The sequence below is a fragment of the Geotrypetes seraphini genome, chromosome 7 (assembly GCF_902459505.1).
Source record: "Geotrypetes seraphini chromosome 7, aGeoSer1.1, whole genome shotgun sequence".
Taxonomy (NCBI): Eukaryota; Metazoa; Chordata; class Amphibia; order Gymnophiona; family Dermophiidae; genus Geotrypetes; species Geotrypetes seraphini.
The window spans coordinates 2,019,444-2,045,720 of record NC_047090.1 but is presented as its reverse complement, the minus strand read 5'-3'; the positions used below and the strand labels follow the sequence as shown (position 1 = coordinate 2,045,720).

At 42.7% G+C, this 26,277-nt stretch overlaps 1 protein-coding gene across 1 annotated transcript in view; it reads right to left on the bottom strand.

Annotated features, from left to right (window-relative positions):
- DEPDC4 (DEP domain containing 4) overlaps nucleotides 1–26,277 on the bottom strand; it is a 41,059-nt gene continuing 14,782 nt past the window's right edge. The window contains exons 4-10 of the mRNA XM_033952645.1: nucleotides 17,351–17,499; nucleotides 14,692–14,881; nucleotides 8,137–8,363; nucleotides 6,347–6,489; nucleotides 5,200–5,325; nucleotides 2,640–2,718; nucleotides 1–885 (exon numbers count right to left, since the gene is read on the bottom strand). Coding sequence (XP_033808536.1) covers nucleotides 701–885; nucleotides 2,640–2,718; nucleotides 5,200–5,325; nucleotides 6,347–6,489; nucleotides 8,137–8,363; nucleotides 14,692–14,881; nucleotides 17,351–17,499 — 1,099 coding nt within the window. The 3' untranslated portion in view covers nucleotides 1–700. The remainder of the gene's footprint in view (nucleotides 886–2,639; nucleotides 2,719–5,199; nucleotides 5,326–6,346; nucleotides 6,490–8,136; nucleotides 8,364–14,691; nucleotides 14,882–17,350; nucleotides 17,500–26,277) is intronic.

Sequence of the window (26,277 nt, the reverse complement as noted above, 5' to 3'; positions counted from 1 at the left end):
GTCTCTATCCTGTTCCTCCAAAGTCTACAGCTTGAGATCTTTAAGTCTGTCCTCATACGCCTTCCTCTGGACTAACTGGTCTCCAGAACTGAACAAGCTTAACTTTTAGGAACACTGACAACCCACCCATGGCCTGCCCCTGGCCACACCCCCTTTTGAGAATTTATGTGCACTACTTTATACAGTATGCTGAGTTGTGTGCATAAATTTTAATTAGTGTCAATAACTGCTTATTTGGCAATGATCAGCACAGATTGGCTTGTTAACTAATAAAGTTGAGCAAACAAATTGGCAATGCGCACAGTTTTAGTCATGGTATGTAGTATCGGGGCAGCAATGAGTACATTAGCATCTAGTTTATAAAACAGCCCCCAAATTCTGAAAGTTACACACTGAAACCAACATTATTACCACTCTTTGGAAATGATGTATTCCAGGAAGTACCCCTTTCCTATCTTGCTTAAACACAAGAGATAAACTGGAACCCAACAAAGACTCTTATACAAAAAGGCAAAAGAACTTAAAGCAGAGTTTCCCCAACTGTGAGTCAGGACTCCAAAAGGGGGTTACAAAAGGATGTATCATTATTTCACATCTCTAAGGGCATCACACAAAAAACTGGAAAGCTCTGACAAGGGCTAGTTCCTAATAAAGATTTCAGTCAGTTACACAAGAAATTAATTCCTTCTAGACTTCCAGGTCAGAAATGCTCAGTGCATACTAAAGCATGATGCTTCTGGAATTCTTTCAAGAGCTTTCTCTTCTGCTTGAGAGGAAGGGTGGGATGAAGACCGATTCTGTGAATTAGCTGTTGCAGGTGTTGTGTTGTCTGTCTTGCCTGCTCTTCAAATTCTTGGCTAGTCAAGCGCTGGCAAAATGTGAAGCCTGAATGTAAAAAAAAAAAAGAAAATGATAAAGGAAACCAAAGCACCCCAAGGGCTCCTTTTACAAAAGTGCGCTAGCGTTTTTAATGCATGCACCCGGATTAGCACGCGCTAGCCGAAAATCTACCGCCTGCTCATAAGGAGGCGGTAGCGGCTAGCGCACACAGCAATTTAGCGTGCGCTATTCTGCGCGATAAAGCCCTAGCGCGCCTTTGTAAAAGGAGCCCCAAGTTGGGTGGGACAAAATAAGTGCGTAGTCCAACCGATTCATGTATGCTATCGATTATTTTTAAAATTCTTTTGAAATAGCCTAATTAGAAATTACATTAATTGCAATAATTCTACTCTGATTATCCTTAAGAAATATATTGTACTTTTGCTATTTGTATTTTGTACTTCGCTGATTGTCCAGCTCTCTTCAATGTAAACCACCGAGAAGTCGTCAGATTGTGGCGGTATAGAGGAATAGGCAGGCTTCCTGTTCCTGGTGAGTGAGCAATAGCTGCAAGAGAATGGGGATTATGGGAATCCTGCAGAACCCGCAGGATTTCCTCAGGTATGGAAGAAGTTGGTGTGGGAGTGTAATCAAAGTTTCTGGTAACTCCAGAATAAGACTTGGAAATCACAGAGGCAGCTGGAACCCCAGGCTGAGGCTTGGAGCACTCATTGGTTTAATAGTGAACACCATTTAAAAAACTACAAAAGCTGTTGGGATTGGAAGAAACAGAGGGCTGTGAGCAAGGGATCTTACAGGTACGGGTGGCGGTAGAGGAGACAAATTGTGGGGATGGGTGAACGTTCTGTCCTCATCCAACAGGGCTTTGAATGAAAGCCTGGTGCAAGCTCTGGCTGGAATATGTCATTGCAGTAACCAGAGTAGTTGTGTTCTGGGAGAGGGAAAGTGAGGATATAAATGGGGTAAAAATTATCCAAGTAGCAGGAAATAAAGGCTCATGGCGCTGGATCCCAGTCCAGAATCATAACAAGGCACCGGCGAGGGCAAAATGAAAAGTGCTAGGAAGATCCCACTGTCGTGGTGTTAATGAATGATGGTTAGAACTGTGGCTGCTCTGCTATGGTTTTCTGTACAGCCCAGTGCTATCAGCTGTCTTGTTTAATATATACTTATATAACTCACACACGGGGAAAAAAAAAATCTGTCCCCGTCACCAGACCACTGTCCCCTTCACTGCCCCGTCCCCTTCACCACCCCCATAGCATCCACCCTTCCCTCTTGCAACCTCGCCGCCCTTCAGCTGCCCGAGAATCTCCCTCCCTCCCTCCCCCTTACCTTCGTGGCATAAAGAAACTTAAGGGAGGGAAGGCGTGCGGTCATCGATCGCGTGCACGGCCCATTCCCTCCCTTCCTACCTCCAGCCAAATCTATCTCCCTCCCTCCTACCTTCGCGGCGCTTTAGAAAATAAACTGAAGCCGGCAAAGCCTGCCTCTGCCACTCTGCAGTCGCGTGTGTGTGGGCGGAAGCTTCTTCTCTGACGCAACAGGAAGTTGTGTCAGAGGAGAAGCTTCCGCCCATATTGTAAGATTTTATGTTATATTATTTAGTGTTACATATACCACATTGTAAATGCCAAGGTGTGAAAATGCAGGATATAAGTTTTATATTATTCATAGTTTCAAACAATTATTTATACATACATTGTTGTCTAAGTTTTGTTTTGTATCAAATATTTACAGCAATTTGATTCTCACAAAAAAGTAGAATATTAGGAAGAAAGTCATGATAAATTTTCTACCTGAAATGGCATCTGGATCTTTTCCATTCTGCAGACTTCTTAGCTTTGTACTTATTAGTTCCAATAAAGTCAGTGGTGTCTGTATAACAATAAAATGATAATTGGATATTAAAAACTAGGAGTTTAGCATTGATTTTCAGTTCTAGGCTCATAAATCTAGGCAAATGTCAGGCCTAAATTTATGAGTATAACTTTCAAACTGCTAAATTAAAATGAATTTTTGGCAGAAAAGTTACACTTCTAACCCCTCTTTTACTAAGCGCGGGACAATGCGTTAAATGCTTCAACGCCCAAAAGAATTAAATGGATGTTGGAGCATTTTCCGCGCAGCACTCACTCCCGCAGCTTAGTAAAAGGGAACCTAAGTTTGGCTGAAGAGAGGACACAAATTTAGGAGATATTCTATAAATGGCGTTGAAATTTAAGCACCAGTTAGGTGCCCTTCTGGTGCCTAAGTTAATTGAGAAACGCTATTTAAAATGGCAAAAAATTGTAAAAATAAAGCGCCTACCACTGCCTAAATAAAAGGTGCAGGAATCGCGCCTGTATAGGTGCTTAAGACTGCTGAATGCCGGAAGTGGCATTTGGTGGCCTAAAGCGCCTACTTGGGAGCGATTCAAACAAAGGTAGGCCCAGAAAACCCTTTGCCAGGGGATCCTGGAAATAGTGAACATAAGAACATAAGAACATAAGAAATGCCTCTGCTGGGTCAGACCCGAGGTCCATCGTGCCCAGCAGTCCGCTCACGCGGCGGCCCAACAGGTCCAGGACCTGTGCAGTAATCTTCTATCTATACCCCTCTATCCCCATTTCCAGTAGGAATTTGTCCAATCCTTTCTTGAACCCCAGTACCGTACTCTGCCTTATAACGTCCTCTGGAAGCGCATTCCAGGTGTCCACCACACGTTGGGTAAAGAAGAACTTCCTAGCATTTGTTTTGAATCTGTCCCCTTTCAACTTTTCCGAATGCCCTCTTGTTCTCTTATTTTTCGAAAGTTCGAAGAATCTGTCCCTCTCTACTCTCTCTATGCCCTTCATGATCTTATAAGTCTCTATCATATCCCCTCTAAGTCTCCTCTTCTCCAGGGAAAAGAGACCCAGCTTCTCCAATCTCTCAGAATATGACAGGTTTTCCATACCTATTATCAGACGTGTTGCTCTCCTTTGAACCCTCTCGACTAATGCCATATCCTTCTTAAGATACGGCGACCAATATTGGACGCAGTACTCCAAATGCGGGCGCACCATCGCCCGATACAACGGCAGGATAACTTCTTTCGTTCTGGCTGTAATACCCTTTTTGATTATACCAAGCATTCTATTCGCTCTCATAGTTTGCCATCAGCTGATCGCGGCCTGAGCCAGCAGGACTCCCCAAAGTCACAGTTTTGGGAGTCCTGCCTGCTCAGCTGATCAATGATTCCCCCTGTTGCGATCAGCTGAACCAGAAGGGAGATCCCCATTTAGGATGAAACATCGGCAGGAGTAGGATGCTCGCTCCCTCCTGCTGATAGGGCTGCTTCTTCAAAATGGTGGCCTTTCCGCCCTGCCAGTGCATCCCAAGATGACCCTATCGGCAGAAAAGAGAGCATCCCTCCTGCTGATGTTTCATCCAGAGGTGCAGGATGGAATGGGGAGGTGTGTGTGGGGATGTCAGGAGGAAGGCTGGGGGGGATGTCAGGGGATGTGGAGGTGTGGGGTGTCGGGCTCAGCCTGCCGCAATCAACCAATGGCAAGCACTGGACTATTTATATTTTTGAGGTGCGATTCTCTAACAGGCACCATCGCTTTTAAGGCGGCCGATGACTTCAGCGCTGGTTAGAGAATACAGGCGTTTCTGAATATTGAACCCCAAATTTTTAATTTCTTTTTACTGCACTAAATCTGTCCCTTTTGTCACCCACTTTTATGCCCTTAAATTTAAGAGTTTAATATAAATTTGAGTAAAAATTTATACTTTCAGCCCTAGTAAATTTTCAAAGAAGTCAATTTATGAGCATTAGTCTCAAAGATGGGAGCATAAATTCTTTCATTCTAAAGGAATATATTTGACATTAACATGTGTAAGCAACAGGTATAAATAGAAATATCAGCCTAACTCGGGTCAACTCTTCCAGACCAAGGAGAACTTAGACACCCTTCATCCAACCCCCAATCAAAGGCATTTAGCGTAAAAAAAAATGCACAACAGACTACTCATCAAGTAAGCAGCGAAACTAGACAGCCACATTTCCAATTTACTGATTTCAGCACCAAACTTCAGAACCTACAGGAGGGAAATAAAAACCAAGCTGTTCAACCAATATCCTCACTCCATCACCAGACTCCAAATGTTCCAACCAATAGCTTCCCTGGAATCTTCTGGAAATGACCAGAATCTCTTCCTTTTGTAATCCGCCTAGAACCGCAAGGTATCGGCAGAAAAAAATGAAACTAATGTAATGTACTGATCAGCTCTGTCAGCACCAGAAAATAAAGCTAGCGCTTTCTTTTTGACATAGCCACAAAAAGACCAGATTTCCTCTGACCTACACGGTAACTTATGCTTTTCCCCATATACCTGGAAGAGTCCAGAAGAGTTTTCTATCAGAAACTGGATCAGCTGCTCAGTTTGTATTTTGGATAATGCCTTGTTTTGTATAATTGCTGTGGTAAAAGTCTTGATCAATATTTGTTTGTTTTCAAACTATAGAAAGAAAAAACATTTAAATAAATGAAGGTTTTGCAGTTTAATTTTATCATCATTTGGCTTTATAAAGCCAGAGTTAAAAAAAAAAAAAAAAAGTAAAATGCATTTAGGAGGTGATTCTCTGGTTCTGTAATGTTCTGGATGTATTACCCGCAGAGCTGTCTCTTTTCTTAGGAATAAAACTTCGGGGTGACAGAACATCTAGGATTCGAAACTACGGAACCACAGATGAAAAAATTATTTGGAACTGTATTTCTCAAATTGAGACATCTACGCTTTATTAGATCTTATTTTTTCAAGAATCATTTTAGATTGTGTATTATACTGGACTGTAGTTTAACATTTGAAAATCAAGTTAATGAACTGAGTAAGAGGGATTTTTTTTTTTTCGATTACATCAACTACATGAAATACATTCTGCCCGTTCTACAGTACCCCACAATTTTTCAACAAGGATTCAATGTGGCTAACAAAAGACATTGTACAGCATTTAACAGTGGAAATGTAAATGAGGCAAGAGAGATCAGTACACAGATATACTGGCTAGAGTCATCTTATATGGAGAAGAGATATGTGTTAAGTGTCTTCTGGAAGCGGAAGCAAGAGGAGACCTGTCAGAGATGTTGGGAGTTCATTCCAAATGTATGGAGTTTGGAATTCGAAGGTGGACTCAAAAATCTTTTTTTTCCAAATAATAGTTGGGGCAATTCATTATTTTACCCCTGTTAGATTATTGTAATTCATTGTACTGTGGTATTACATGGACGTTGAAATATAGGTGAAAGGTAAAAGGGAATAGTAATTTAAGGAAATATTTTTAGGCAAGGGTGGTGGATGTGCAGAGTGGCCGCCAGGTGGAGGTGGTGGAGCCAAAGACTAAATCTGACCTCATGAGAGCATGGCACAAAGAGGATCTCTAAGAGAAAGGAAGAGATTAATAAATGGGCAATCTTGACAGGCCATATGGTCTTTATTTGCTGTCACTTTCTACGGTTTCTAAAATTCATGGCAAACTTACCTGCTTTTGCAATTTATAGCTGTGAGGTTCAGCTGCAGCAGCCATGAATGTCAGAAGTCTACGCAGTTCCTCTCGGACATTTGGCGCTAATAATCTTATATAAAGCTGCAAAGCCTCCAGAGCATGAGTATGCTTCCCACTCTCTGTAATACACAGCCAGATGCAGGGTTCACCTCTTTTGATCTAATAATTGCTAAAGTTCTTCCCAATGAATTACTATCAGCAGTTTCCATTGATTAGGGGTTCTCAACCCAGTCAAGTTTTCAAGCTACCTACTGTGAATATGCCTGAGACAGTTTTGCATACAATAAAAGTAGTGCATGCAAATTTCTCTTATGCATATTCATTGTGGGTATCCTAAAAACATGACTGGCTGGGTGTGTCCCTGGGCAGAGAAACCCAGCCCTAGACCAATCAATAATACATTTTGCATAATAAAAATAACACTACACAGAAGAAGACGACGACAGTAAGAGAAATGGGGGCAAAAAGTTTTTTTTTAATCCCTGTCTAATTCAGGGACAGGTAAACATTTTGGCATTGAAGGTCTGATCTCACTCAGGTCAAGGTGAAGTATCTGCCTGACATTTAAGAGTCATGTATTAGGAATGATCAGGAAGATACTTTTCAAATTAAGACTGAGTATCCTTATCTCTCAGGTAGTATGTTTAAGACTATATTGCAAACTGTTGTTTTGTCCTGCTTTGACTATTGTAACCTTGTGCTCTTAAGAATACCAGTCTCAACTTTATGTGCTCTGCAGGTTGCCCAGAACTCAGTTGCTAGGACGCTCTTTAAACTGGGAAAGCGTGAACATGTATCAGAATACTACATCAAATTGTATTGGTTGAAATTAGATTACCGGATATGTTACAAACTGCTGGCTATGGTATACTTGTGTGTACATGGGCTAGCGTCAAGGTATCTACTCAATAGTATTCTACCACATGTTCCGCTCCAGAAACTCTGTTCTGTGGAAAGTGCCGGCATGTTTGTTCCACCTGTTAAACAATTGAGCTTGAAAGTGTCTAGGGCAAGCACGTTCTCCTACATAGACCCACAGGCATGGAATGAGATTCCTTAATAGAGATGTGAGCAGGGATATTTGTATAATTTTAAGAAATTATTGAAGAAGTTCTTCTTTTGTAAGTTGAAATATGAGAATTAAGTTTTTATGATAACTGTGAGCGCTGGTCGCTGATGGGTTCCAATTGTCTGATTTATTTCTATTGTAGGTGAAGTTGTTTTGATTATGTATAGTTGTAACCCGCTTTCTATAAAGCGGGATATAAGTCAATAAACCATTAGTTAACAAAGCCTACTAGTATTCCCTACCATCGGTCAAATTACCTATGATACCACACACCTATCGTTTTAGTCCAGGGACTCACCTTTAGGGATAAACTTCCAGCTTTTCTTAGACTCTCCTCATCTTTACAACAATTTAAAACCAATCTTAAAACTTTTCTCTATGCAGATGCCTATGATTGAGACTATTCTCTACCATACTTCTGAGGTCACTGGAGAACGATCTGATGGGCACAACCTTTTCTTCTGTGCTATCTCTCCCCACTATTCTATCAAATATTGTAGTTCTCCTCTCCTTCCCCACAGACTGTCTTACAAGCTCCTCACCTCTTTTCCCTCTTCCCCTTTTCCCTGTAAGTCTTCCAGATGTTAAATTGAAGGACAAGGTAGAAATCTTAAATAAACTTGGAAACCTGTAATTATTTCAACTACTAATTTTAATTTGTTAATAAGCAAAAGACTTTTTTTAAAGTTGCACTTACCCAGAAGTTCAAGGATTCTTGAATGAATATCGAGATAATGGTTGTGAAGGAATGGCTCTCTTTCTTGATTGTAATATTTTGCTAGAACTTCAAAGAGCATTTTCTTATGCATGTCTAGTTCAATTTTGGCCTCGGTATTTTGAGGTAGCTGCTGACTGAGCATAACTACCTGCTGATCAGGGAAATATTCCAAGCAATCCACAGCTGCACAAAGCCATCTGTCAAGTCTAGAAGGAGGAAGATTACAGTGAATCAAACTGGCACCAGAAATATCTTCTTTTTGTATAAGAAGTCAATTTAATAAAAAAATAAAAATAATACATTAAATAGAATATCAGCCATTTTGAAGAACTGGTCTTTAATTTAGGACCTTATTTACTCGCCTCTAGGCCGTAAGAACATTTAGCCTAGTCTCCTGCTTCCAACAGTGGCCAATCCAGGTCACACGTACCTGGCAGAATCCCAAATAGCAAGATCCAACGCAATGGATCCCAGGTCAAGCAGTGGCTTCCCCATGTCTATCTCAATAGCAGATATGGACTTTTCATCCAGGAACTTGTCCAAACCTTTTTTAAACCCAAATATGCTAACCACTGTAACCACATCCTTTGGCAATGAGTTCCAGAGCTTAACAATTTGTTGAATGGAAAAATATTTCCTCCCAAAAGTATTACATGTAACTTCATTGAGTGTCCCCCTAGTCATTGTACTCTTCAAACTAAAAAAAAAAAAGCAATTCACTTTTACGTGTTGCACACCATTCGGGATTTTGTAGACCTATATTTCCCCTCAGCCGTCTCTTTTCCCTTTAGCCTTTCCTCATATGAGAGAAGCTCCATCCCTTTTGTCATTTTTGTCACCCTTCTTTGAACCTTAATGATTCCACCAAAGGAGATGGAGAATGAATCTAGCACTCTGGAGAAAAAACTGATAAGATGTTAAAAAAATCCCAAAATTTTATCATTTCTAAAAGTCATTGTTTGCCCACCTAGTCTGGTGATAAGTTACCTTATCTGTGACAGGTTTCTGTAGTTATATGACAGTGACATTCTTTGGCAGTTGGCTTGTAACAAGTGTTTGATATTATAGCCACAAAGGTTTGGTTGTATGCTCTCACTAAATACTCGATGGTGAATTACCATGAGATTATGACTCCTGATGCAGGCATTTAAGTGCCAAAACACGACCCTGTGTTGAGTTGTAGCTTTGTGGTACACACAGAGCTTTTTTAACCTACTATTTAATAAAATTGTTGTTTGGACTTCTTCAGTCCTCTTCCCCCTTTTTTTTAGAAGACCATTTATTTGGCCCTGCTTTTCTTGACTAGTGACATTCTTGGCAATATATTGCAAGAGTTTGCTGTGGACTATAACATCCCTGGCCTTCCACCATCCCCTAGCCGGACCTAACCTTAGTTAGTTTCTAAAATCTGACAAGATCAGGCTCTACTAAGGGCAGTGATGCTAGGGCTGTCTAGGATACACCAGTGAAACTTTTCAGCCTCAAAGCTGAATGTAAAAAGACTTGAAGCGGTTCAAAGGAAGGCAACAAAAATGATACTGGACTGCATCAAGAGACATATGAGAAGAGACTTGAATACCTGAATATGTATACCCTAGAGCAGTGTTTTTCAACACGCGGTACGTGTACCTTTGGGGGTACACAGGCCGTTTGTTGGGGGTATGTGGCATGGCTGCCACAGAGAATATTCCCTGCCCGCCCATTTGAGAATACCGCCGAAGAAGAGCATACTGAAGGGGACGCATGTGAGCTCGAGCCCACCTGATCACTTCCAGGGAGGCCGCCGTTGACCCCAAGACCTGCAGAAAATCCGGTACCCGAGGGCGATGAAAATTCATCAGGAAGCAAATCTGCGACTGCAATTTCAACACACGGGCCTCAGGAAGAAAGATTCTCCCCAAGTTGGTGTCGAAGAGAACTCCTAGATACTCTAAGTGCTGAGACGGCTTTTGGACAAGTTGACCACCCAGCCCAGCGACTATAGGAACTCCACAACCCAAGTCATGACCTGGAAGCTGTCCTTAAAGGACTTTGCTCGAATCAATCAGTCATCCAGATAGGGATGAACCACAATGCCTTCCTTGTGCAAGGCTGCCGCCACCATCACCCCCATAATCTTGGTGAAAGTTGTCGGAGCCATGGCCAGACCAAAAGGAAGCGCACAAAACTGATAATGCTTTCCCAAAATCGCAAAGTGAAGGAATCGCTGAAGGGAGGCCTGAATTGGAACATGCAGGTAGGCCTCCGTCAGACTGAGAGAAGTCAGAAATTCCTCAGGCTGAAGGGCCAGAATGATGGATTTCAAAGTCTCCATGCGAAAAGACGTAACATTTGACATTTGCACAACTGCACTCTACAACAATCAACCAAATATAATGATAATAAATAAATAATCCAACTCCATTATTGGCAAATAATTTGGCCGCAGCTTTATTTAAATTCAACAAGTTTTAATAACCATGTTTACAACTTATCACTTTCTTCCTAGGCGACCACTCCCCTCCCCAACTTTCCTTTCCCTCCCTTCAGCTAGTCGGTCACGACCTAGCTGCTCAACCCCCAATTCCCGTCATCATATTCACTTTACAAATCCCATTTGTGAGACCTGCGGTGTCGCCAGGTCTCACCATTCTCTGTGGCGGTGCCGCACACAGAATAATAAACTTAGATACTTTTACACCCCTCACCCAACTAGTGGCCGCCTGGCATAACCCCATTTACCGCCAAAGCGGTGATAGCTAAAGCTTGTCACCGCTCCCCCCAGAAATAAAATTAGCTGCGGCCAGAAGAATTCCCATAAAGAGACTCCAACAAATCTTGAACAGTAGAAAGAAAAATATCCAAACCAATATCCGACAAGTGGACACCATCCGGCCTGTACAGACCTGGACAGTCTGCAGTCAACAGATCATGACTCAGCACCATACCTCGCATCACCCCCAACCAGCGGGATACCTCAACATTCACACGCTTACGTAAACGCTCAATGGCAGGCACACTTCTGGCATCCTTCCACACCAACCGGGGGATAATCTGGGACCAAACAATGCGAGTTAATGGAAAGTGACAGGCAAGAATCATCAAATCCCACTTCATTTGCCTAATTAAATCAATACCTTTTACATGACATAAATCATTCCCAACTAAATGAACTAATATCAAATCAGGATAAGAAGAACGTTCTGCTGCAAACAGAGTGGGTAATAATTGAGTCCGAGCCACTGAATGTTGATACCCAAAGCAGCAAGACCAAGATTCATGCCCCAACGAGATTCCACTGCATGCTTCTGCCCCCAAAAGATGAACGAATGCCCACATATCCAGACACATATATCAATGGGCAGGGTCCGGATAGAAACTAGCACAAAAACAAGAAGCAAAAAAGGAAGCATACTTTACTGCACACAACGTGGGATCAATAAAAGAATTAACACTCTGACCCAAGGGAAAAGAGAAATTATGAATTAAACGATATTTTCCCGGTTCCTTCTTGGGTATCACCCCTAAAGGAGAAATCACCAAATTGGCAAAAGGAGGAGTCGGAAACGGGCCAGCAATCCTACCTAACCGCTGTTCTTTGCCCAATTTAGCAAGCGCAACCTCCGAATGTGTAGAAACCGAAGATGCATTGGCACAACGATGGAACAAGGGAGGACCCTGAAAAGGAATACAGAAACCAGTGACAAAACCCTCCCAAAGCAATCTGGCATCTCCCCTATTGGGGTAACTAGGCAACCAGAAAGCAAAGGACTGCAAACTAATGGGGGAGGGTGCCTTGACCAGGCACTCCTGGGGCAACGGATCCCATGGAACAAAATGCTCTTCCTCTGGCCCAGCCTCCAACACAACGGAAGGCAGGATGGGGCCCATCACACTGATTGCACCGATGACGGAACCTGCACCCCGAACGGTCGCATCGCCCTGCATTGAACTGAAAACAGGCATTCCCGAACAACCCACCCCGGTGCCCACCCGTCCACCCAGACAACCCAACTCCTCCCACTGCCCCAGATCCTGACCGTCCCACCCCTGTATTTCCCCCAAATCCTGACCCCCCCAAGGGCAAAGAAACCCCCGAGGAGGTCGCTCCCCGAAAAAAGGATGACCGAGCAGAAGTCATATCAGACAACCACAAGTCCACATCTCGAAAACCCCAAGCTTCTGACTTCTCCTGTGCCATGCTATGCCGGAAATGATCATCATAATTCAACCAGGCCCATCCCCCGTATGTCCTTTAGGCCCGCAAGATCATATCAGCATACCTCATTAACCCGGGATATAATCCGGGTTTTGCTGAACCTAACACACTGGCATAAACATTAAATCCTAACAACCAGTTAAAAATCGTACGAGATACCCTACTCTTTTTTGTTTTCCCATCATCCTTAGAATTCTCACCATGCTTCTTATCACCTACATCCTGCTCACGTTCCAATAAGGAAAAAACATCAACATACCTACCATGCAAAATCCGCCGCTGCAGCTTTTGCGAAAGCTGACTATCTAAAGGGGCAATTTCACATAAAGTGTGCCCAGACCGAGAACACTGAGCAATACCACTCGCCGGTGCAGAAATGCTCGCTCCAACCCCCAATGCAGGATTCACACGCACAACACCGGAAGAAGAAGAGGATGGAGAATGAGAAGAGTCCCAGGAATCAGATGATTCCCAAACTCGTAGAGGATCCCCGGACGCCTCCCGACGACTCTTCTTCTCCTTATCCAAATGCCGCACAACATGCTGCAAACGGCGCAAAAATTTTTTATCTTTTAACTTTTTAGCCAAAAATTTACCTCCACCCTCAACTAAAGGGGCTGCAACCCCCACCCCTCCAATACCCAACTGCCCTGATGCACCCACCATAGATAATAAATCTGAGACACACTGGGAAAACTCACCAGGAAGAGTTGAAGCCGAACCAGAAGAAACCGCTGCTTGAGAAGTACTAGGAACAGCCTCCTCATCTGCATGCACAGCCACCTCTTGTCTCCTGGTACTGCTTGAAGGTTTTTTTAGCAGCAGAAGCCTTAGACGGGGCAGCTGCCCCCTTCCGCCTAGAAAGAGCAGCTGTGGGGCGGGAGGTCACAGAGGTAGACTTACCCCGGGAGCCAGACAGGCCAGGTGCCGCAGACAAGGCAGCAGACCGAGGTCTAGCTGTGGGGGTCTTCGCCGGAGGGACCTGAGCCCTAGCTTTTGTGGGAGCCATAGCAAGGACTCACCAGCCCTAGTAAATAACAAACCCCCACCGACCAGAAGCAGCACAAGCACCACAACACAAATAAAACTAAAACCTACCTGCCCTCTGGACAGAAAAACACCCCGATATTCAGCCTACTCCACTTCCCTAACAACAATGTTGCCGTACAGTGGCTCAGTCAATGTTATCAGCCCACTGCTTCAATCAATGGGCTTCCTGAATCCGAAGCACCCTGTTGACACCTTTCAAATCCAAGACATTGAACGGTTGTGCAGTAGAGGCACGCTGGAAGGCCGCTTTGAAAGACCGCACAACAAAGCTTGGTGTTTTGAAGAGTTTTGTCTGCCATACCTTATCTCCCTGTCATTTATATCTAGTAATCCTTTCATTTATTCATCCATAATAATGCAGAAATACTAGCATGCCCCGACGGGACCCGTTTCACCCACACTGGGCTTTTTCAAAGGTTCACAGTAGGTGCTCTTTCTTCAGCGTAATCACTTTCCAGGGGCTAGGTCTGCTGGGGCTAGCCCCTGGAAAGTGATTACGCTGAAGAAAGCCCAGTGTGGGCGAAACGGGTCCCGTCGGGGCATGCTAGTATTTCTGCATTATTATGGATGAATAAATGAATGGATTACCAGATATAATTGTTTTGTCTTACTTCTGAAATAAGTGGAAGATGACGGAATGAACTTTGTATTAAGGACATACAACATATCATATGTGGATGTCTTGGCACATCATATTTGTGATGTAGCTGAAAAAATCTTCTTCCTTTTCTTACACAAGTGAGATGAAATTTTGGATTTATTATAGTTTGAAGAACCCCACTTTCATCTTTATTTGTTCTCTCCCCTTCCTCTCTTCTATGTCTGCAGGGAGCAACCCCTTCTAGCCCCTCCCTGGCGTGTGTCTTTTGGTCTGGCATTATTTGGCAACCGGGTGATCAGGCACACAGGAAATTTTCCACTCCTGCTGTCAGTATTGAGCAGGCTAAGAGGTGCTCACAATTCAATGTCCATAACATCAAAATACAATGGCAGTACAACGCTTCTCAAGTCTCCCCTCTCCTGTCCTCCTTTTGGGTCATATGATTCCCAAGACCATTTAGGGTTTCCCCATGTAGTTATACTATGTCCTACAAATCAAGTCAAATTTTAAATTACACGTTGAATGTTGCGTTAAATGTATAAGTATTTTGGGAAAAAACCAACCTCTCTATAGTGAAGCATTTGTGAAATAACAATATAACAACAGCTCTTGGGCTTTTGTCCAAACACACTGTGCCATTTCCTTGGCTGTAACCATTAATATAAGTTTTCTGTTTAGTACTAACTTGGGCAGCTTCAGGCTTTGGGTAACCTCTCTGTCCAAGAAAGTGTTGGAAACAACAAGATCTTCTTCTCTGATAACTGTTTTCCTCTGATCCGCCTTACTTGGAGATTCTAAAATATTTTCCAGGACTGGAAGATGGATTAGTTGAAGAAGGCGTACCAATATCTGCTGCTTCCAAATGTCATCCACAACTTAGGAGAATGAAAAAAGGAAAATGTTAAAATAAGAATAATACTAAAAATGTTCAATTGATTGGGCTCCTACAGCATGTCCTGCAAATCTCCAGAATCTCTGGACACAGCAAGTAAGCAAACAGCATTTTGATAGTGTCTGAACTAGAGAGCTGCATGGGGACAGAAATCCCACTAATACATAGACTCTCAGGAAAAGGGTCAGTCAAACTCCAATAATATTACCTCTAAAACAGAACCCCATATGGATAACAAACCTCCCCTCTGCAACACTAACAGGCTTTAATTTCACACACACACACAAGCCAATCACACAACAGGGGAAAAGCAAGGAAAGAAAGGTGGAGAAAAAGCCTCAGTTCAGCTTCATCTGCCAAGGCTAACCCTGTACTCCAAAATATAGAACCAGTAGAAAAAGCTCTATGGTACCCACAAAACAGATGAAGCTGAACTGAGGCTTTTTCTCCACCTTTCTTTTTCCGTTACTACCTGTTGTGTGAATGGCTTGTGTGTGTGTGAAATTAAAGTATTGCAGAGGGGAGGTTTGTTGTCCATATGGGGTTCTGTTTTAGAGGTAATATTTATGACAGAAATCCCACCCATCCCCGCCAGGATCCTCTCCATCCCCACCCATTCCCGCCAGGATCCTCTCCGTCCCCACCTGTCCCCGTCAGGATCCTTTCCATCCCCACCCATCCCCATAAAAAGCAGCAATTACTTCTGACAGGATCATCAATTCCACAGTTTCTTTTGTGTTTGCGCTGCTGTTTTCCTTGTGGAATCTCTGGTGGAACCATTTTTTTGTTTTCTGTTCAGGTAATTAACTTATAACCCCCCTCTTTTACTAAGGCTGATGTGTCCGTTATATTATATGGACAAACCCTGCTTCCAAAGCCTTCCATCCCCGTGGGAGTCCTGTTGGCTAGAGGGGGGTCCCCTTGGGAGTCCCGTGGGCCAGAGGGGGATTCCCGTGGGAGTCCCGTGGGTTAGGGGGATTCCCGCAGGACCCGCGGGATTCCCGCGATCCCCGTTCCCGTGCAGTCCTCTAGTCTGAACATAATGCTTAGTAAGTGTATCTGAACAGAATTAACCATGGATTGTTCAGAACTATCGCAATATCCTCCTGCATGATATGCGCAGTTACATTTAATCAGAGACAAATTCCTCTTATTAACCTACAAATGCATTCACTCAGCTGCCTCTCACCACCACCATCTCTCCTCACTTATCTCCCCTTATGTCCCCCTCCACCCTGATATATCCGCTCAGCTGGTAAGTCTCTCCTATCTGTGCCATTCTCCTACTCTGCCAACTCCAGACTCCATCCCTTCCATCTTGCTGCATCGTATGCTTAGAAAAAAGTTGCCCGTCTATGGCAGTCTTTAAGTCCAAGTTAAAAGCTCACCTCTTCGAGACTTGCTTTCAATTCCTAACTCCTCTCACATCCCCAATCCTATATGTCTGTCCAAGTTAGATTGTAAGCTCTTCTGAGCAGGGACCGTCTATTAAATGTCACATGTACAGTGCTGCATATGTCTTTCAGCACTACAGAAGTGATAAATAGTAGTAGTAATTGCATGCACAGCTCTGTCATTTTAGGCTTCCAACAAGTTCTATATCCAAGGGCAGGTTGAATCAGTCCTAATTTACACTACATCAGAGGGCATGCATTGCTAAATTTAACCCAACAGGGTAAAAATCAGGACTGGCTCAGCCTAGCATAAGCATAGTTTGGGGTGGGTGGGGCCAGGAAACAGTACCACCAGTGCCCCCCGCAAAAAAAAAAAAATTATATATATATAATAAATATATAATATATATATATTATATATATATAATAAATATATAATATATATAATATATATATATTATATAATATATATATATAATATAATATAATATAATATATAATATATATAATATAATATAATATATAATAAATATATTATATTATAATATAATATATTATATTATATATAAATAATAAATATATAATAAATAAAAAATATATAATAAATATATAATAAAAAAAAATTATATATATATAATAAAATATATATATATATATATATATATATATATATATATATATATATATATATATATATTCTGGTTGCTATTACTGAATTGGTTCCCTCCTTTTTGTTCTTTGTCCTCCACAAAAGTAGACAAACTACACCGATGCTGCCTAATATTATAATTTGCTATACTTAAGACCTCCAAGACAGTTTGATGACATTTGTGTAGTTTCTTGAATTTAATTATAAATTTCTCCTGAACTTTATGCAGCTAATGTGAACTTGCAAGAAAGGAGACATGCATCAGCTGGAATCCTGCAATGGAAGATGGCATCGGTTTAGTTTCTTTACACTTTCTCTACTGTCTTCACTGAACAGTAGGTCAAAATGCTTCACAAATCAAAATCCAAACAGCCAGAAAAGAAAAGCAAAGTGAACAGTCGCTGCTCACCTTTCTTCGAAAGCTGACGAGAAGGTTCACTGATCACAATGTCTGGAGGAAAAGATGAAGGCAGGCTGATTGCATGCAGAAGTTCCTCTATCCTCTCATCGGCCATTTCCAGAGCTAAAGGGTTGGAGATTGTTGTAGCACAGTCTGCTCTGATAAAAGAAAACAGGAAGGATTCGCTTCATCTTTCAGGATGGTTTTCACAGATACATTTGCAGGTAATAGTGCCGTTATAAAACTGTCCATCCTGTATGCAGGTTACAATATGCACATGGGGAGCAGTTTTGTAGCATGATTAAACGTAGGCTCCCAGAAGGAGCGTGTTAGAAGCCTATTCTATAAGGGGAAACTATGCACATGCATTCCTTTATAGAATACTAGTTATGCTCCTTACATTTATGCAGTTGGACTTACTGCCAGCCACAGAGCTAGTCTAAGTGATCGTCTACACGCAGAAGTGACCCACAGAAACCTTTCTGTATTCTGTAAGTTATGTGCGTAAGTGGGAATCCCACCTGTCTGACCCATGCTCTGTGCATGGCCCCCTTGCAAATGTGTACTAAGAGTGTATTTGCTGTATAGCACTTTAGCATTCATGTGTGAACATGTTAATAACCTAAACAATTACATCCGTAACACTTAGATTATAGAATTGTCCCCATGGTGCCACTGTCACTTGATGTAAGGGGACACAGAAGCAAGATGGCAGATAAAGGCCAAATGGCCTATCTAGTCTGCCCATCCACTATCTCCTCCTCTCCATAAGAGAGCCTATCCCACGCTTTCTTGAATTCAGACACAGTTTCTGTCTCCATCACCTCTACCTGGAGACTAATCCATGCATCTATCACCCCTAGATGACTTCTGAGCCTTTCACCTCTTAACTTCATCCTATGCCTCCTCATTCCGGAGCGTCCTTTCAAATGAGGCTTGCCTTATTTATGCTTATATACTTATTACTGTGGAGGAGATAGGGTGGTGGTTGGCTTCACAGTCCCACGGCAAGTGTCAGTCAGCACTGAATATAGTGACTTGGAATATTGGGGAAATGATTACAAAAAGAGATTCAGCGTCTTCAACTCATTCAAAATACTGCTATGAAGGTTATTACAGGAACTACGAAATACGACCACGTTACCCTGTTGTTGATAAAGGCACATTGGCTCCCTATCCCCCATCTCTTTAAACATCTCTATCATGTATCCCCTCTCTGCCTTTCCTCCAAAGTATACATATCCTGTAACCTGTTCTGAGCTCTTTGGAACGAACAGGATAGAAAATGAATTAAATAAATAAATATAGAGATCTTTAAATTTGTCCCCCATATGCCTTAGGATGAAGACTAGCGACCGTTTTAGTAGACTTCCTCTGGTGCGGCCTTCAGAATTATACACAATATGTTCAATGAGGTCTCACCAGTCTTATACAGGGGCATCAATACTTCCTTTTTCCTATTTATTTATTCAATTTTCTATATCATTCTCCCAAGTAAGCTCAGAATGGTTCACATGAATTTATTCAGGTACTCAAGCAGTTTTCCCTCTCACAATCTCTCTAATGTACCTGGGGCAATGGGGGGATTAAGTGACTTGCCCAGGGTCACAAGGAGCAGTGTGGGTTTGAACCATAGTGAGCACTCTATGGAGCTTACCTTCCAGATAAAAAATTAAGACAAAAGGGTGCTGCTATTTGTATTTAATGCCTTTATTCACCAGATAGCGAGTGTAAGGTTTTAGCTCCCCCCTCCTCCGGAGAGCCACTGCAGAAAGACTTGGACGGGGCAAGTATCCCAAAGAAAGTCTTCCTTCAACTTAGGGCTTCTTTTATCAAGCCGCGCGCGTTAAACTGCTGGCCGCGCTAGCCGCTACTGCCTCCTCTTGAGCAGGCGGTAGTTTTTGGCCAGCGCGGGGGTTGGCGCCTGATGAAGAGTCATGCACGTTAACCCCGCTAGCGCGGCTTGATAAAAGGAGCCCTTGAAGTCAGTAAAGCATACCACAACGTCCCGCGGCACATTAGACCGGAGACGTGTCAATGTCCGATGGGCCATCTCAAGTTTCAAGTTTATTCACAATTTGGTATACCGACCATCACAGGTATCCGGCTGGTTTACAGTATTAAAAATTAAAATAGGGCAGGACAAGGACAAAGTTTGAAAGGAACAAAAGGGGGAGGGATGAAAAAAGAATGGATGGGAAGAGGGGGAGGATAAAACAAGAGGGAAAAACCAGGGGTCGCTTCTTAAAGCTGTCCTCTATTTATTGGTTGGTTTTGGGGTTTTTTTTTAAATATTTTTTTTATTAGTTTAACACAAAACACAACATTCAGAAACATAACCCAAATAAAACAAGTGTTAAGAAAGTCTATCGCGTTGTTCTTCATAAAGACTCAAAAACAGACCACTACTACCCCCCGCCCTCTCCCAACCCACCCCCCACCCCCAGCTCAGGAGTGCACTTCGGGCTCTATTGGATAAGTGGTCCCAAACAGGCACCCAAATAGCCCAAAATGTTCTCCAACGCCCAGGACCATCATGTTTAACATCCAAATATTCATATTTTAACAAAAAATGCATTTCATTTCTCCACATAGTAACAGTAGGAACTTCAGCCTGTCTCCACAATAAAAGAATACATTTCCTAGCCAACAAAGAAGCTTTTTGTAACAACTGAGAATGACCCCTAGACAGTCCCAAAGAGGAAAATGATGAAAAAAGCATAATATCCTCCCGCAGAGGAATTCTGCGCTGTAATAGCGTCTGTAGATAGAGACAGACAAAAGACCAAAAGGTTTGCACTCGGTCACAGGAACAGAACATATGGAACAAACTAGCTGGTGTAGACTGGCACTTGGGTAACAGGCATGAGAAGCAAATCCAGCCGTATATGCCTTATAAGGGGAAAAATAGAGCCGTCATAAAAACTTGTAATGTTGTTCTTGAAAAACAATTGAATGAGACAACCGCAAAAGATGTTTCATTAGAAGACGCAAACCATCCCCAGTTATCTGTTCGGAAGTGGCAAGATCTTGGTTCCACATAACTGCCACAGCATCGTAGGCCCAGGGCATGCTAGAACTGCCCAAGCTAACTTGGTGAAAGGAAAGGCTGGTCTGGGATGGTCGAGACATCCGCCATATCTTCATTTAAGGTGGTGGAGTCCAGGGAGTGTAGATAATGAGAAACTTGACCATAACACAACCAATCTCTGGCCAGCAAAGTACCTCGAGCCTAAAGATCTTGAAAAGAAAGAGGAAATCCGTGCTCATTCACCACATCTTGCACATAACATATACCCTGGTCAGCCCAGCGGAGCAAATAGAACTTGGAGGTGTCCAGGTCCAAATCACGATTCCCCATAAGGGCAGTAAAATAGTGGATGTAAAAGGTAACTGCATACATTTACACAACCAATGGCAACACTGTCTCATAGATTTCAACAGAGGATGGGAGCGAGTAGGGAAAATCCGATGAGGTCTTTTTGCATGAAGATAGTCTAACAAGTGCGTCAGTGCCATCAGCTCTTGTTCTAAAGTCACTGGCGTGTAATACTGAGTAGACTTTATCCAATCAACTAAATGTCGAAGGAGACAAGCTATATTATATCTGTGTAAATCTGGCAAAGCCAGGCCACCTCGCCCCACTGGTAAGGCGAACTGCGCAAGAGTCAGTCAGGGTTTCTTATTGTTCCAAAGAAATTTGCGCAAGATTTTCTGATAGAGACTGAGATCCCTATTGGTCACATACATAGGAAAGGTTTGCATTACATAAATCCACTTAGGAAACAGAACCATTTTAAACAATGCAATTCTACCCCTCAAAGTCAAAGGAAATTTGGTCCAAAGTGCCAATAAATCCTGGGACTTTCCCAATAATACAGTGAAATTCTCTGCATAAGCTTTCCTCAAATCACTAGTAATATAAATCCCCAGATACTTAAGTCTGTGTGCCACTTTCTTCAGAGGAAACGGGGAAAACCAATCCTCGTAATTATACCCACAAATAGGCAAGGCCTCAGATTTGTCTAAATTTAAGTCGAAGCCCAACACCCCCTATAGATAGTCACTAATTGCAGAACCCTCTGAAAGGACCGTTGAGGATGAGTCAGCAGCAATAAAACTTCATCAACAAATGCCACATATCGGACCACCTCCTGACCCACCGGGAGACCTTAGATGGTACCATCCTCCCTTATCTGCTTCAACAAAAGTTCCAATGATAATATGAACAATAAAGACGAGAGGGGACACTCCTGACAGTTACCTCTCTCCACCTGAAAACTCTGAGATAGCGCTCCATTAACCAGCACCGCCACAATCGGATTGGTGTAGAGTATCCGCACCATGTCTAGAAAGGGTCCTCCAAGACCATACCGTCCCAAAACAGCAAATAGATAATCCCAAGCCACAGAATCAAAAGCTTTACAGGAGTCCAGGCTAATCAAAAGGGCCGGAAGGAATGAGTAACACTATCTCCCAACGCCACCATCACCTTGCATACGTTCCACATCGCTTGTCTCCCACGCACAAAGCCAACCTGGTCCTGGTGGACTACCTCGGGTAACAATGTAGACAGACGGGAAGCCAAAATTTTTGCCATCACCTTTAATACAAAATTAATTAGCGAGATCAGCCGATAAGAGTCAACCGAAGCCAGATCCTTATCAGGCTTAGGAATCAACACCATGTGGGCCCGATTAGCGTGAACTGGAAAAGTCCCATCAGAAACCACCCTAGAAAAATAATCCTCTAAAAGTTTAACAATATGATCTTGCAAGATTTTATAAAACTCAGAGGAAAGACCGGACGGTCCCGGAGCTTTCGACAAAGGGGACTCTTTAATCACATGTCGGATCTCCTCAGAAGTAATGGGTTCATGAAGAAACTGGCTATTCTCTTCTGAGAGATGTGGTAAATGAAGCGACTGCAAATAGGACTCTAAGGCAATGGGATCTGACTGCCTCTGAGTAAAATTCACGAAAATGCCAGGAAAAAATCTCTGTAAGGCGCTCCCTTTGTGTTACAAAAGAACCCTGATAGAAAAGTCCCTTACAAAAGTGATGTACTAAACGAGCTAGCAGTCTACCAGAACGATTACCATATTTTTAAAACCGATGTCTAAAAAATTGATGGGACCTCATTGTATGCTCATGAAACTTCACCTGAAGGGAATCATGGTCCAACAGGGAGACAGATGCAATCCATTGACGTTTACATACTTCAATATTACTATGCAGATACAATTCCCTGTAATATTCTTTCCGCAAGCCAGCCACATACGAAATGGTTTCCCCACGAAGGACTGCCTTAGCAGTTTCCCACATCAAGATCGGGTTAGATGTAGAAGAAGCATTATCCAACAAAAATTGCTCCCAGCGGTTAACAATATGAGCCCAAAAACGTTGATCCCAATACAAAAAATGAGGAAATTTCCATACCCTGGGCCTACTACCAAATTGCATACCCTGAATCTCCACCCAAATCAATGCATGGTCCGAAAGAGTGGGAGTCTCTATCTCAGCTTTAGTCACGCATGGGAGAAAGGAAGTGGTCACCAAGATGTAATCAATTCTAGACATGGTGGAATGAGCCCGAGCCAGATGAGTGAAATCCCTATCCAGGGGATGATACAATCGCCAAACATCCACTAGATCCAAAACACTGCAAAACTGCGTGATACCTCTCGCAGATCTAGCAAAATTGTTTTTATAAATTACGTCTTATTAGATCCTTAGTCAAAGTTTTAGAACCTAAAACCCTTAATGTCTTAATTCATTCTTTAATAATTTCTAGGCTGGATTACTGTAACACACTATACCAAGGTATAACACAGAAAGAAATACGAAGGTTACAAATCATACAAAACACAGCAATAAAAATTATTACTAATTCTAAAAAATACGATCATGTCACCCCTCTTTTGCAAGAAGCACACTGGCTACCGATTTCACACAGAATAATATATAAAATAGCATTGTTGACATTCAAAATTCAGAAAACCAATACTCCTATATTCTTATATCGATATTTAATACCATATTCCCCAGCTAGATCTCTTAGATCAGCAGATCAGTATTTGCTGCCCATTCCATCATTGAAAGTAATTGGCACTAGAAGAACCACAATTTTTTCTGTCTTGGGACCCCAGCTTTGGAACTTCCAAACTTCCTACTTCCTACTTTTCTGCGCGCTGAAACTTCCTTAGAAAAATTTAAAAACAATCTAAAAAGCCATCTATATAAAGATGCATATGAAGTTTAGATCAGACAATCTTTCTTGATTTTTTCTATTCTCCTTTAAATTAAGTATTTTTATAAAAAAAAACAAACAACCCAATTACTTTTAGACCAAGTTTCATCAAAAATCTTTTAATACCCCTCCTGATGTTGTTCTTCCCTAAATGTTTTTCTTTTTGGTTTTTTTAATTTTAAAGAAATGTAGTTTATTCTTGTATTCCTTATGTATCTTTAAATAATTGTGGATAAGATTGTACGTTTATTGTTTTAAATGGTTTTTATTTGTCCTCCCAAATTATTATTATTATACGCATTGAAATTACTTGATATTGCATTCAAATCAAAACTTTAATAAACTTGAAACTCCAGGTGAAGGCCCCCCCCAAACGATCCATAGCCGGATCAAAGACCACATTAAGGTCGCCCAACAGCACCAGAGGTATATCGGAGAAAGTGTGCACACCCACCCACCAACTGTTAAAAAAAATCTAAAGCATAAACATTCGGTACATAAACATTAGCCAGCACCAACTCCTGTCCTTGATTATCAACATGAAGAATCAAGTATCCTTGACCACCCTATGCACAGTATATGGGAGATTCTTACTGAATAAAATAGCCACCCCACACTATAGGTTGTGTCCATGGAATAGTAGACTTCCTTAACCCAGCCCCTGCTTAATTTGTCATGCTCAGCATCCGACAAATGCAGGCAACATGCATCCCCTGTTTCCTCAAAGCTTGCAAAATCTTGGACCTTTTACTGGCGAGTTTATGCCCACTACATTCCACAAGCACACCTGCAAAGAAGAATCACCTATAGTCAGCATGATACAGGAACAATAGCAGAAACAAATGTATCCAAACAGAGGTCCACCGCCCAGCCTTCAGCGGACCCCCCTGAAGCACAATCACAATAAAGAGACCTCAAGTACCCCACCAGAACAGTAACCAAAACCCGACACTTGAGTGCTGTGCTCCCCTAACCTAACCTCCCTCTAGAGAAGGTTCCCCCTTCCCCCTTCATATTCCCCCCTCTCCCAAACAACCCACCAAACTCACTTCACAGATCACGTCACTATCCTCGCTCTATAGTAATAAAATCTCTTACATTTGCCCAACTGCCTAGCAATAATGCCCCAACCTCCAAACTTACAACCTACCACACAACTCAAACAAATAACTAGGCATAGACACATCCAGGCAGCACCACCCCAAAGACCAACCGCCCCACCAAACACCACCACTCAACCCCACAGGGAACACACCATACCACCCGGCGCCTCCAGGGTCAAAGCTCTAAGGGGTCGCAACCACGATCTGCAGGGGGGACCACGATGATTCCTAAAGGACAACGCGGTGGCCGGAGAGTCAAAAGTCTGTGTGAGGCCCTCCCTTTGAATTCTCAATTTGGCCGGGTGAAGTAAAGCAAACTTCACCTTGTTAGCAAACAAGGCCGAGCATAAATGGAGTAAATTCCCTGTGGCGCAAAATTCCCTGGAAGCACAAAATAGTCTTGTTGTCATGCTGCAAGCCCTTGCCTGCTCTGATCGCTTGTAGAATAGCTGTCTTATGAGCAAAGTTCAAAATTTTAAATATGACCACACGGGGTTGGGAGCCCTTAGGACCCTGAGGCCCTATCCAACGTGCTCTTTCCACCCTAAATTTTCCCATGCGAGAGTCCAAGGAAAGCAACTGAGGGATCCAAGTTTCCAAAAAAGCAGGGAGATCTGCATCCACGATCTTCTCCGGAAGCCCCACCAGCCGCAGATTATTTCTATGGGCCGTGTTCTCAAGATCATCCACCTTTTGAGTCAGGGCTGCCAGTTGTTTTTCCATGCGAGAGTTGCCCACCTCCATTGGCTGCATACGGTCCTCCAAAGCGCTTACCCTGTGTTGAACTTCATCCAGCTCCAGCCCCAGCCCCATGCTGTCTAGGCATTCGTGAGTTGCGTTGATTTTGTCAAAAAACTGCTGCTGCTTCGTATCTATTGCAGCTTCCGCCGCCGCCGTAACCTCCGATATGATGTCCGCTGTCCACACAAGGCAAGCAGACAGGCTAGACGGGGGCCGCGTCCAAAGCCATCTTGGAGTCGGGAGGCTTGCTAAGCTCCTGATCTTTGCGGAGGATTTTTGATGCTATCGGAGCACAGAAACGCACTCCCGCGGACCCACTCGTGCTCCGAGATCCAAGCCACATCGCTCCAACTCTTAAGCCCACAAAATAGATAAGTTTAAACGGCAGTTGGGCACACGAGGACAGGAGCAGTGCTTTTCAGCGACCGCTCATCCACGTGACGTCACTGGAAGCCTTTTTTGTTTTGTTTTCCCTTGATCAGAATTCTTAACTGCAATTTTGATATGCATCTTTGAATAAGAATGTTTTGAGGTTAGTTTGCCCATAGCCTTTGGAGATAAGGGCTGGGACGTATTAGCCAATAAAGAACTCGCCAACCGCTGTATGATAGCTTCACAATTATTATAATCCGTAGCATCAGGTAAACCCCAAAATAGCAAATTCTACCTCTGGGACCGATTTTCAAAGTCCTCGGGTTGGGACCAATTTTCAAGGTCCTCAGGTTTGTCCATCAAATATACATCAGTCGACTTGCACTCCTTAATCACCAACTCCACAGCAGTCAGGGAGACCTGATGTTCCTCAATTTTCATCTCAGCGTCCACCAGCCTGCCTCCTTGTTC